The 12,662-nt window shown below is 44.4% G+C and overlaps 1 protein-coding gene across 1 annotated transcript in view; it reads left to right on the top strand.

Moving 5' to 3' along the window:
* WDR49 (WD repeat domain 49) overlaps nucleotides 1-12,662 on the top strand; it is a 131,396-nt gene that overhangs the window by 90,131 nt on the left and 28,603 nt on the right. Inside the window, exons 14-15 of the mRNA XM_029616832.1 lie at nucleotides 6,746-6,927; nucleotides 7,998-8,195. Of these exons, the coding sequence (XP_029472692.1) occupies nucleotides 6,746-6,927; nucleotides 7,998-8,195 (380 nt within the window). The remainder of the gene's footprint in view (nucleotides 1-6,745; nucleotides 6,928-7,997; nucleotides 8,196-12,662) is intronic.

Below are 12,662 nucleotides of genomic sequence, written 5' to 3' on the forward strand. Positions count from 1 at the left end.
CCGATTTCAAAATTTTTTTTTTTAACTTTCGGGACCTCCGACTTAATATCGCCATGATATTAAGTCGGAGGGTGCACAGAAAAGCAGTTTTTACTGCTTTTCTGTGCACCCTACCTACCTACCCTACCTTTGGGTAGGCACTAATTTCTGAAAGTAAAATGTGCGGCTTGGCTGCACATTTTGCTTTCTGAATATCATGGGAATACCTAATAGGGCCGTCAACATGCATTTGCATGTTGGGGGCCTATTAGGTTGGGGGGGTTGGATGCGCGTTTTCGACGCGCTATTACCCCTTACTGAATAAGGGGTAAAGCTAGCACGTCGAAAATGCCTGAAAGCTTGATTCCAGAAGGACAAGGCAGGAAGGCCCTCTGAGGAGCGGATAGCCTAGGAACGCAGAAGAGCCCCCGAGGAGCAGGTACTCAGACCATTCCCCACCGAGACAGGAACAGGAAGTCCAAGGAGAAGCGGATTCAGCAACGAGAAAAAGTCCTTGCTAACTAGTCTGAGTGTAAGGCCAGTCAGCTTAAATACAGCGAGGCGGTGACGTCATGCGTAGGGGATACCCCCGAGGTTCCCGCCATGACGTGTATTAAAGATGGACCATGTGCGCGTGCGCGCGCTAAGTGACTCCAGGAACAAAATGGCGGTCGGCATTGCCCACGCCGTCCTGGGGACGCCAGGGAGGTCGGCGTTCGCTGGCTGAAGCTGCCACTCTTCCGAGAATTGCCAAAGTAGCAAGAAAAGAGGTGAGCACGAGAGGTTGCAGCCGTCTGCGACCGGACGCAGCAGGTACAGGATAAGGGGTTGCAACAATAAGCCAAATCTTTTTCTTCGCATCTGTATAGCTCTAGGCAAATCCTGAAACTCATGGACACAAATTTATTGTCATTTCTATATCAGACTCTGTATAAAAAATGATCACTAACAGAGGTCTAATTTATTTTCCCAACCTCTGGCAACAAAGTTGCTACTTCTGGAAGATCTTCATTATCTGAAATGTTTTCACTGAAACCCTAACAAGTTAGAGCAGCAAGCTAAGAATCGGAGAAGCCAGGGTTCAAATTCCACCGACACTCCTACACTGCTTGAGACCTTGGTTACAAACTTAAGGGCCTTACCAAGCATTTTCCCTATAAACACAAAATGGAGAAAAACATTTCATAAATAACTCCTTTTGGAAGCCCTGTAGGCATAGGGAAGTATCTACTGTACTTGAATGGAACTCACCCTGAGCTAATAATAAAAAGGTGTGAGCTACACCTACATAAATAATATGAAATACAGTATTCCTTACTCAAACTAAGGCCTAGATTTATCAAACTGCACTAAATATCGCATGCAATCGGAAAAGGGGTGTGTTTTATGGTAATAGCCTATTTATCACAATTTGTGTTAGCTTAGCTTGCACATTGAGGTAATACCTACATAATTGCATTTCTCTACCTGCAAAGTGCTGAGAGAGAGAGAGAGAACATGCAAAAATGCCTTCATGCAGGTGAAAACGCCACAACGCGATTTGATAATTGACCCCATAAAAGAATAATTATATATCTGACATTTTTCTTATTAATACTATTATTTTCTCCTCAGCTCACTCAGGAAATCTCTAAGCCCCCTCCTAAAACCCAACCATTCCTAATATTTTTCAATCCAGTTTTGAGAGTGCTTCGTTTTGTCTAGAAAACAAGGCATTCCCTTTGATGAAGGTGTGAGATAAAGCTTTTGTAACTTCTGCTTGCCCCCTTCCTGCCAATGTCATCTGCAGAGGCCTCCTTAAGCAACCTTTCCTGCATGGATGGATTACTTTTGTGCTAGGAGGAGCCCTGGGACTGAATCCTGTTCCTATGTGGTGCTGAATTCCTCAGTTGTTCCAACTCTACCAGCCTGTGGTGGCTCTACCCCCCTCCCTGCTGATGTCATCTGGAAAGGCCACTTAAATGGGGATTGGATAGTTTCCAAATGGACAAACCTAAAGGGGGGTCAACCCCCTTTGCAAGGGACCGGGGATGACGCAATCGCATGCTGCATTGCACGCACGGATTAGCAAATAGTAAGGGAGGGCAAGCCCCGGCAGGCGAAACGATTAGAGAAACCGATGGACGGGAGGTAAATGCATGCTGCTGCAGTTTCACACAGAGTGAGGGGCCGTCAGAAATGTCAGGCTCCCGCAGCAGACACGAGGCAGGCAAACAGAACATTCAGACTCCTACCAGGGCGCTTTACAACATCCCCTGAGTCAGTGATGGTATGGAGGAGGAGGTGGGTAGCAGGACAAAGTGGAGAGTGCAAGAGGGAAAAAGTGCCCCCCACCTACTCACATATATACATCCTCCCCACCCCATACCACTCGCGCCCCTTACACAGGTGGGGTCGGAGAGTGACGCGAGCAGGGGTGCAGCATCTAGTAAATCAGCAGATACATTTCTTCCGTTGCAATGGATTCTTTCTTTTGCTTATGTATAGAATCTGACTTCATGTCCAACTTCTTTTTCCGTAAGTCATTTTTGAAATGTATATGTTTCTAGGAGTTGACTTTATTAGAAAACAGGACAGCACTGTCTAAAGCAGTGGTTCTCAACCTTTTCCCCATGGCGACACACCTGACAGACCATGCTCACATGTGTGACGCACTGCTCATTACAATTCACGGCAGAAATAAAAAATAAAGGTCCGGTAATTATTTTTATTGTTAAGAATGACATAAGGGAAAGATACATATTCTGTCTGAACAGAAATTGCAGAAATAGTAAACATCGCACACCAAAACAGCAGCAATTTCTAGTACTCAAACAGTAAACACCTTACCTAAGAAAAGGCAACACTGAAAATATTACACCAGGCCTTAAGACACCAATATACCTCCTATTAGGAAAATGGAACAAGCCAGGCTACTATAGAGCCCTACACAGAAACTACACGCCAGCAGAAAACCTCACCTGAATCACATGTGCTGACCCTCACCTAACAAAGAAGAAAGAGACCATAAAGTATAACTAGAAGTATGCAGACAAAAACTGAATTGGAAACTGCAACAAGCCAGAGTCTCTGTATGCAGTGTAACAAAGGAAAAAAAGAAACACCACCAGTCCTTATAAAACAAATCAAGAAATATAAAATCAATAGTAGCAAAACCAAACTAATAAAAAGAACAGATTATTTCGAAACAGCTGATGAATGGAATATCCAATAATTAAAAACTCTTATCAAAAACTTCTAGATACCAATAAAATATTTCAAAATAGCAAAGGCCCAATAATGAAAAATAATAAGGATACAAAAACTGTTTTGCTCTGCATACCTGGGAATGTTTGATATTCAGGTGCCCTGAGATTGTTTTGAATTAGCAGGAGGGAGGGGTGGTTTGCTTGCAACTTTCTCCTCTTTCTCTCCCTCACACTGGCTCTCAATCGCTCACATACATGCTGTCTTTTTCTCTCACATACATTCACATGCTTACAAACATGCTCTCTTTCTTTCTCTCATTTACACACAGGCTCTCAATCACATACTACATGCTCCCTCACCTAAACCAGCTCTCAATCACACATAGACACACATGCTCTCTCTTTCTCTCACTTTCACACATGCTCTCAATAACATACTCACATGCTCCTTCACCTAAACCAGCTCTCAATCACACATAGACACACATGCTCTCTCTTTCTTTCACTTTCACACATGCTCTCAATCGCATACTCACATGCTCTCTGACCTAAACCAGCTCTCAATCACACATAGACACACATGATCTCTCTCTTACTTATACATGATACACTCATACATACATATGATCTCTCTCACACACAAAGGATCTCAATCACACACACACACATAGGGGCAGATTTTCAAAGGGGTACGCGCGTAACCCCAGAAAAGCTGCCCATTCCACTCCCTGTGCGCGCCGAGCCTATGTTGCATAGGCTCGGCAGCGCGCGCAAGCCCCAGGATGCGCGTGAGTCCCGGGGCTTTCCTGGGGGGGGGCGTGTCGTGGCCGTCCGTCATCGGGGGGTGTTCCGGGGGGCGTGGCCACGGCCTCCGGACCAGCCCCCGACTGGAACATGGCGCGCCGGCAGCTGGCCCGCGCGCGCAAGTTACGCCTGCCTTGGACAGGCGTAACTTTTGAAATAAAGGTAGGGGGGGAATTAGTTAGGGCTGGGGGGCAGGTTAGTTAGGGGAAGGAAAGGGAAGGTGAGGGGGGCGCCGGAAAGAAAGTTCCCTCCGAGGCCGCTCCGATTTCGGAATGGCCTCAGAGGGAACGGAGGCAGGCTGCGCGGCTCGGCACGCGCAGGCTGCCGATTTTGCGCAGCCTTGCGCGTGCCAACCCCGGACTTTAAAAGATACGCATGGCTATGGGCATATCTATTAAAATCAGGCGTACTCTTGTTTGCACCGGGTGCGCGAACAAAAGTACGCGCTCGCGTACTTTTTAAAAATCTGCCCCATACTCTTTCACACAAACAGGTTTTCAATCACAAACTTACACATACAGGTTCTAAATCATACACTTACATTCATGCTCTCTCTCTCACACAGGCTCTCAATCACACACATACTCTCTTTCACATATACAGGCTCTCAATCATTCACATACATGCTGGCTCACTCACACACACACACTTACTGGATCTCAAACACATATGCTTGCTCATTCACTCACTCTCCCCCTCCTCCCTCCTCCTGATATTTCAGACAATGTTGCTTGAATGTGCTTTGCTTTTGGAACTGACCATAGAAGCAGTCTTGTGCTTTTCCCCTAATGACCTTAAAGTCAGGGAATTGGAGCGCTCCTGCCCTTTTCTTCATTGGAGACCCCTATGGAGGCACTATGGAGGGCTAAGTGTAGTCGGGGGGAGATGGGGGTTGTAGGGAAAGCTAGCAGCGGCATTTTGTACCTTCATTTATTTCCATTAACTTTCTCAAACAAAAGTTAATAAAACTACATTTTGGTGGTTTTTCTTTGCATGTCATTTTGTAAATGAAACGCAAGTGTTTTGTTGCATTTTTTTTCATTTCATTTAAAAACAAGTGCCCACCCTGAAACCTAATACATTTTTATTGTGCAGAAAGTGAGTATATAAAACAAAAAAACCAGATTTTTAAGCAGTCAACTGAAAAGACATGACCTATAAGTCACAATACATCCTCAGTTAGTGGAAAGTAACTTTTAAGCCCAAGGCTACTTGTAATAAAATCCCATGTGCTTGACATTGTAATTTACTGTGCACATAGGAGTTCTGTTATGTTCTGAATGTCTATGAGAAAGTGGTTGAACTACTGCCTGTACAGTCCTTCCCAATGCCGCCTCTTTGGCGAAAAACGGTGTCCATGTCAGGGGACATTTGAACCTCTGTAATGTGAAATAATTGAAAATACAGGAGTTTCTTCATTAATAAACTGTTTATAAGTACCTACAACTGGACAATTGACTTCCTTTAAGGGACCTTACTCTGTACCATGCTCTTTTTACTATTGCTATAATACTGAGCTTGGAGCTTTACCTCTATATCCATTTTGGCTTTATCATGCAATATACCCATATCACAACGATATTTATGCCTAAAACCTGCCCCAATTAAAATGAGCTGCTTTTCATGTGATTTGCATGCATACAATTATCAAATGCATGCAAAGCAAGTCATGCATACCTAATTCTATGCTAATCAAATATTGCAGCTTGCCAGAGCCATATTATTTACTGTAAAGTTGACTGCAAATCAAAAGGTATAGCTAACATTTCCCTGGAGCATCAAGACACAAATGCACAAACTGATGTTCCGGGTCTGCTATTTAAAGGGCCACTAGCAGCCTAAAATGATCCCCCTCCCATGGTGAGAAAACCTCCTCGTAGGTCTGGTTAGACTCCCACCGCCTACGGAGGTGGCCCAGTAGGGTCAAAAGTCTAAAAAAAAGATGTAAAAGTTTCAGACCAATGCTCCGCCCCTTCCAAGCCCCTCCCCTTTTGAAAAACATTACCCCAATTCAAACTACCTCCCCCTGGCTCAACCCCCCTCTTCACCCTCCCTTCCTTAGAAAAAAACCTGGTTACTACTATGGGGCAAAGGCCAATTGGCATCATTTTTCAAGATGGTGGCGACCAAAACTAAAAGCTCTTGGCTCCACTAAACACCAGGGATTTCTTCTACAATATGAGGAGTTTGGGTGGGGGAGTTTGAACCGGGGTTTTGTTTTTGGAGAGGGGAGAGTCAGGGTATCTCCATGTCACTTTTACATCTTTTTAAAGATTTTTGCCCCTGTTGGGCCACCTCTGGAGGTGGCAGGGAGATGGGCAGGGGTCTAACCAGATCCAACCAGATTTCTCAAGATGGGATGGGGTCATTTTGGGTTCTTGGTGGCCTTTTAAGAAGATGGGGCTCTGTGCAAAGGGGGCAGCCATCGCACATTTTTCACAGCTTTCCAACAATAGTTTTTCATCCAGATTTCTTCAGGGAGAAACTATTTCACAGGGAGCCATCACAATATTTTCTCATGGGAAGGGAAAAGTACTGTGGAAACGCTCCATCCCCTTGTGATATTTTCCCTTCCAGTGATAAAATATCTTGGCATAGTAAATGACCAGTTTGAGCCTTCCTCCTATGTGTTCTTACTGTTGTAAAGAGAGTTCATTTTTCCTAAACCATAATTTTTCCTAAACCATAATGACCAGTTTGAGCCTTCCTCCTATGTGTTCTTACTGTTGTAAAGAGAGTTCATAATCCTAAACCATAATGTCCTTTTATTTTAGGAGGGGCAAACTTGGTGTCTTGCGGAGGTTCTGGTTATGTCAGGTTTTGGAATATATTCAGGCGCCAGCTGATGGCGGAGTTTGCAGCTCACAATGGGTCTATTGTCATGACTGTCGATAAAACAAATCATTACCTGATAACGGGGGACCTGGAAGGATGGATGAAAGTATGGGATATACAGGCAAGAAATGATGACTCTTTTTTTTTTTAATGTAAAACCATTATTCTATTGATGAAAGAACTAGTTAAGCAGGTTCATTTTTTAATTTCAGCGAATGGGCTCTTAGTTTAGAAGAAACAATTAAAAGACCAGTTTCAGTGTTATGTAGTAACTTGTATAATATTTCAGTCTGATAGATATTGCTCCTGACCTTACATTTCAATACGCTTCTTTGACTGTTCCAGTGCTGTCACTGACTGCATGCTTAGACAAATGCCAGGTTGGTCATTTTGTGTCAGGGCAAAGGGTAGGTAACTCTGGTCCTGGAGGGCCCCAAACAGGTCTGGTTTTCCGGAAATCCACAATGAATATGCATGAGATATGTTTGCATATAATGGAGGAAGTGCATGCGAATGTACCTCCTGCATATTCATTTGTGGATATCCTGAAAATCAGACCCACTTGTGGTATTCCGGGACCGGCATTGTCCACCCCTGTCTTACAGCATGATGGGTTGATGTTTTGTGGTTGGCCTTCATGGCTGGCAACATTTCTAGAAACATTCCCTTTTCTGCTGACTGACCATAATAATGAACAGATGCTGCAAACAAACTGTTGATGATCCATGGCTGTCCTAGTGAATGGACCTGGAGGAATGTGTTTATCATTGCTGAATGGAAGGAGATTTCATTATAATCAGGAAAGTGCCATAATAAATGGTCACATTTATATGAATAAGTATCCTTAAAGACTGCAAGCTGATCTCTGTCGAAAAAGAGAAACTTGTCTGTCCTATATTTTTTTTATCTTGTTGTAAAGTTTCTGCTTTAAACACTATAATTTCATTTTAGCAGTTAGCACCATCTTCAGTAATTTCTCTCAGTTGTCCTAGATTTCTAAAAGAATTGTTTTCCTTTCTTGTGTAAAGTTTTAATTGTATTTTTCATAAGCCAACTCAGCCAAACAGAAAGAGAAAATAAGGTGCAGCAGTATCTCAGTATAAAGCAGACACTTCTGATACATAAAGTATAATAATATTTTATATTAAGCATTCCTTTATCAAGAAAACTGACATTTTTCTTTTCTGCCAGGAGTACTGCCTTGATGTCACAAACAGTAAGGTTACAAATTCTCCCCCATTGGTAAAATCCTTTCAGCCTCACAAAGACTGTGTCACTCACTTGGAAACATGTAGCTATGGCCAACGCCTGCTGGTTATCTCTGCCTCTGCGGACTGCAGTATATGCCTCAGTGATGTCTATGGGATGCCAATAGGAATATTTGGCCAGGTACCGATGCTCATATTGTACAGTATTTCCAGTTCTAGTATAAAGTATTTGGGAAAGTGAGGACTTTCTTCCAGTACCTACAGGAGGAAACGGAAAGGGATACAGCCTTAAAGCAAATATTTTATTACAGTATAATATCTGACATAATTTAGCTAGTATAAACCATCTATCTTGCAATGCAGCTCACTTATGACCTGTTGAATTAAAATATGCTTAGGATTGTATGAATATGTAAAACTTAATTTTGACAAATAATTGGCTAGACCTTAAGAGAGTTTTATAAGAAATTAGAATTTAATAAGTATGCAAATCTTCCAGACACATTTATCTAGGTTTGGTGTCATCTTTTCTTATAATCTGTATCAATCTATGTAATCTGCATACACCTGAACAAGTCATTCAGATAAGGGCATTGAGCCAAGCAGTTGTTGCAGCACTTTCCACTGATGGAGCCTCTATTTAGTGCTCTTTGGTACTGTGAACAATTCAACCTCTTCAGTACTGTTTGAATTTCACTAAGTTTCACTGAATTAATCAGATCAGGCTAGAACTGTACTGACTCTCATACAGAACTTTGAAACTAAGGAAATTGTTCTGAAATGACATGAAAAATACAATGGAATGCTCAGTTTCGTTTCATGTTTTAAAACGAAATGATAAGGAAAACACAATGAAATATATTGGATTTTTGCATTCATTTCAGAATGTACCCTTTGCCGCCATCATGGCTGATATGGCCATAGAACAAAATGTCAGTGACCACAGGACTGGCTAGCACCATTTTGACAAAGAGACCCAGTAGGGCAGGAGCAACCTGGGTCACTCCTGCCCAATTTCAACTTATTCAAACCCACAGATAGGGTAAGATGGGAAAAAGAATTATGGGTATGGGAAAGGCCAGGGCAGTTTAATATTTTTACTGTGGCAGCACTGGGGAGAAGTAGGAAATCCTGACCCTTCATTTCCTTTGGGGTTCTTTTCCATTTTTTAAAAAAGTTTATTTCAATTCAAGATCTATTATCCAAAACTCTCAAAATCGAGAAAAACCATGGCCCCTGGGCCATATGCCATTATAATAGAAGAATTTTTTATCTGAAATTTGGGGCAGCATGGTCATCATAACCTAGTGCCTCAGCCTCATCCTACCTTGTTCACAAGTCACTTATGTGCAGACGCAGACATAGCAGACCAGCATCATTTCTCTCCTCTCTTTCTAGTACGGGGTAGGCAGCTCCAGTCCTCAAGTGCTGCTTTTCAAGATAGCCACACTGACTGTTCATGAGATGCATTTGCATGCACTGCTTCCAGTTTATGGAAAGGCATCTTGTGCATTGTCATGGTGGATATCCTGATTGACTTGCATCACTTGAGGACCGGTGTTGCCTGCCTCTGTTCTAGTAATTCAGATGATGTCTAAACCAGAGGAATACAGTTACCACTGTTAGCAGTGAGGGCAATTTTCAAAACCTTTTCTGGGGGTAAAACTTTTTTCTTCTTCTCAGAAACAGGGTCTATGAAAATTACCCACCCCTATGTGTGGGCCAAATTACCAAGTATTGCAGAAAGGTGTCATTCCTGGGGGCGCAGTTGGGGAGGAGCATACAGACATGCTCATACTTTTACATTCTATAAAGTATGTATGTAACTTGATCCAGAAAAAGAATCAGCACAAAAAGAAGGCGCAGGTAGTTGTTTATAGGCAATTTTCAAAGGAAACATTTTCTGTTTGAAATTTGGTGCAAAGTTGGCAGGCAAAGGCTACTGTGCACTTCTCTGGGCAGTTTGAAAATGTTCCTCATTATGTGCAAATTGACCCCTGGGTTTATTATTTGGTGCTCAATAAACAGTCACACTTTGTCATTGTTTCTCTTTTTGTTTTTTTTAACATATCGAGAAACTCTCATTATCTGGAAATATCCATTATCTAGAATGATCTTGGTCGCAACCATTTCAGATAAAATATTCTCTAAAAAAGCACGCATCCCCTTGCGCTGGTTACAACTGCAGTGGGGAAGGGGGGGAATGGGAGTCCCGGACCTGCAACGCTATGCTGTAGCTGCAAACCTGCGATTGGTTCGAGACTGGGTCTCTGGGCACTCAAATTATATAGAGAGGCTGGCGGAACAGACTTTGATGGCACCCTTGGATGTACGCTTCTTACTCATGTGTCCCAATGGAGACCTCACTGAGTCAGTTCGCCGAGATCCGCTGATTGCCCCTCTAAGACATGCTTGGCGTTACCTGACCCGAAAGTTAGGGATTCCGGCGTGTACCGCGCTTTTACTGCCTATTATTGGGAACCCTCACTTTACACCGGGCTCACAGTCACGAGTGTTCCGCAATTGGCGGTCAGCAGGTATTACCATGCTGGGTCACGTGGTGGATCCTTCTGGGGTCCCCTTCTCTTTTGCAGAACTTCAGGATGAACATGGCCTGCCGGGCACCCATTTATTTGGTTATATGCAAATACGGCATTATTTTACCTCTATCCCAGCCAAAAATAGGGTTCTGGCCCACCTGCAGACCCTGGAGCGGTTCTTCCGATTGAGTAGTGCTCGTGGGCCTTCCTTATCCCGGTATTATCATGGCCTTGGTGGGGATTCTACTGGCGAGCTATACCAATCTTTGGTGGAGAGGTGGAGCAGGGATGGAGGGTTCCGGGTACCAATAGGGGTCATCAGGACCAGTATGAAAGCGTTGCTGGGGAACCACCTCTAATATGTATTATCGAGAGATGCAGCTGAAATTGCTTTACCGGGCTTATGTAACCCCGCAAATTGCATTTCACGCAAAATTGGTTCAGACTGCAGCTTGTCCCAGGTGCTCTGGGGCCCATGGGACTATGTTACATGCCTTTTGGGAATGCCCGGGAATTAAAACATATTGGGGTAAAATTGTGCACTATTTAAGGGGGTTGCTAGGGTTGACTTTGCCCTTATCTCCTTACATGATTTTGTTTGACTGTATCCCCAGGCCATTGGTTAGGGGGGTGGGTCTCCGCTGGTTTCTGCGAAAAGCCTTTGCAGTGGGGAAAAAAATTATCTTACTTAATTGGAAGGAGGCCACGAGCCCCTCCTTCTGGTCGTGGCGCAATCATCTTCACCATATGATGCAGATGGACAAACTGGCCGCTCAATCAAGCCCTCAGCGGTGGTGATGATTTCTCCAGGTGTGGAACGATTACGTACAAGCCTTACCGCATCGAGCTCGAAGTTTGATTCTCAATTGCTGATCTGCTTTGGACATGTTTGCCCACCAACTTGTGCACCTATAGGACTTGGACCATTTTGAATAGCACATTCATAGCCTCTGGTCGGGGGGGGGGGGGGGGGGGGGGGGGGGGGGGAAGGTTTGTTAAATGTGTTGCAGCTGTTATATGTTTTCAAGGGTATTGGTGATATAGAAGAAACCGTATGTCGCCATTACCGTGTGTTATGTACCGCATTTTCTTAATAAAAATTGTTTCAAACAAAAAATATTCTCTACCATTGTTAAAGCGGTTTAGTGGACTCTTAGGCTGGCCTGACGGAGAAGATGGAAATAGTCTCCGGACTAGCGGAACAGGCCGGGAGGCAGATACTGGACGGATTGAAGAGAAGGATCTTCACCCTGGAAGCCCGCGCTCCCCCAGGAGGAGCCCGTAGGAGCCGGGCCGCTGGGACTTAGGCGAAAGGAGAATCCGATGAGAAGATCCGAGGTCAAGGCAGGCAAGTCTGGAACAGGACCAAGGCTGGCACTGAAGGCGGACACGAACCAGGACTGGAACTGAAGCAGGCAACTGGAACAAGAACTGGGATCAAGGCTGGAACTGAAGCAGGCAACTGGAACAGGAACCAGGATCAAGGCTGGAACTGAAGCAGGCAACTGGAATAATTACAAGCAGGAACTCCAGAGGTACACTGTAATGATAAGCAAACTTGTTGCAAGGCAGTAAGCTGATTTAGGCACCAGCCTTAAATATTTGCCAGGATCTGACATCAGAAAGGGAGGCGGGGCGCCCAAGGCAGGAAAGGCCCTTTAACTCCTGGCCTTTCGCGCGTGCGCACCCCCAGGGAGGAGGCCCTTTAACTCCTGGCCTTTCACGCGCGCGCACCCCCAGGGAGGAGGGGCTAATGCAGCAAAGGTAAGGTCCCAGTCGCGGTACTCGCGACCGGGGCCGCAACAGTACCCCCCTTCTTATGCCCCCTCTTCGAAGGCCCAGGTTTACAGGGATGCTGGCGATGGAATTGGAGCAGTAGTTCCTTATCTAGAATGTTACGAGCTGGTTCCCATGTGTTGTCCTCTGGGCCACATCCCTCCCAGGCAAGTAGATATTCCCATCGTCGTTGGTGGAAGTGGACATCCAGAACCTCCCGAACTTGATAGGTTGGCTCATTGGGCACGGAAGGATCCGCCGCATCAGGAACTTGATGATGGTACCTGGAGAGGATGAGATGTTTTAACAAGGAGTCATGGAATACATTATGT

This window comes from Rhinatrema bivittatum, chromosome 9 (genome assembly GCF_901001135.1).
Source record: "Rhinatrema bivittatum chromosome 9, aRhiBiv1.1, whole genome shotgun sequence".
In the NCBI taxonomy this organism is placed as follows: Eukaryota; Metazoa; Chordata; class Amphibia; order Gymnophiona; family Rhinatrematidae; genus Rhinatrema; species Rhinatrema bivittatum.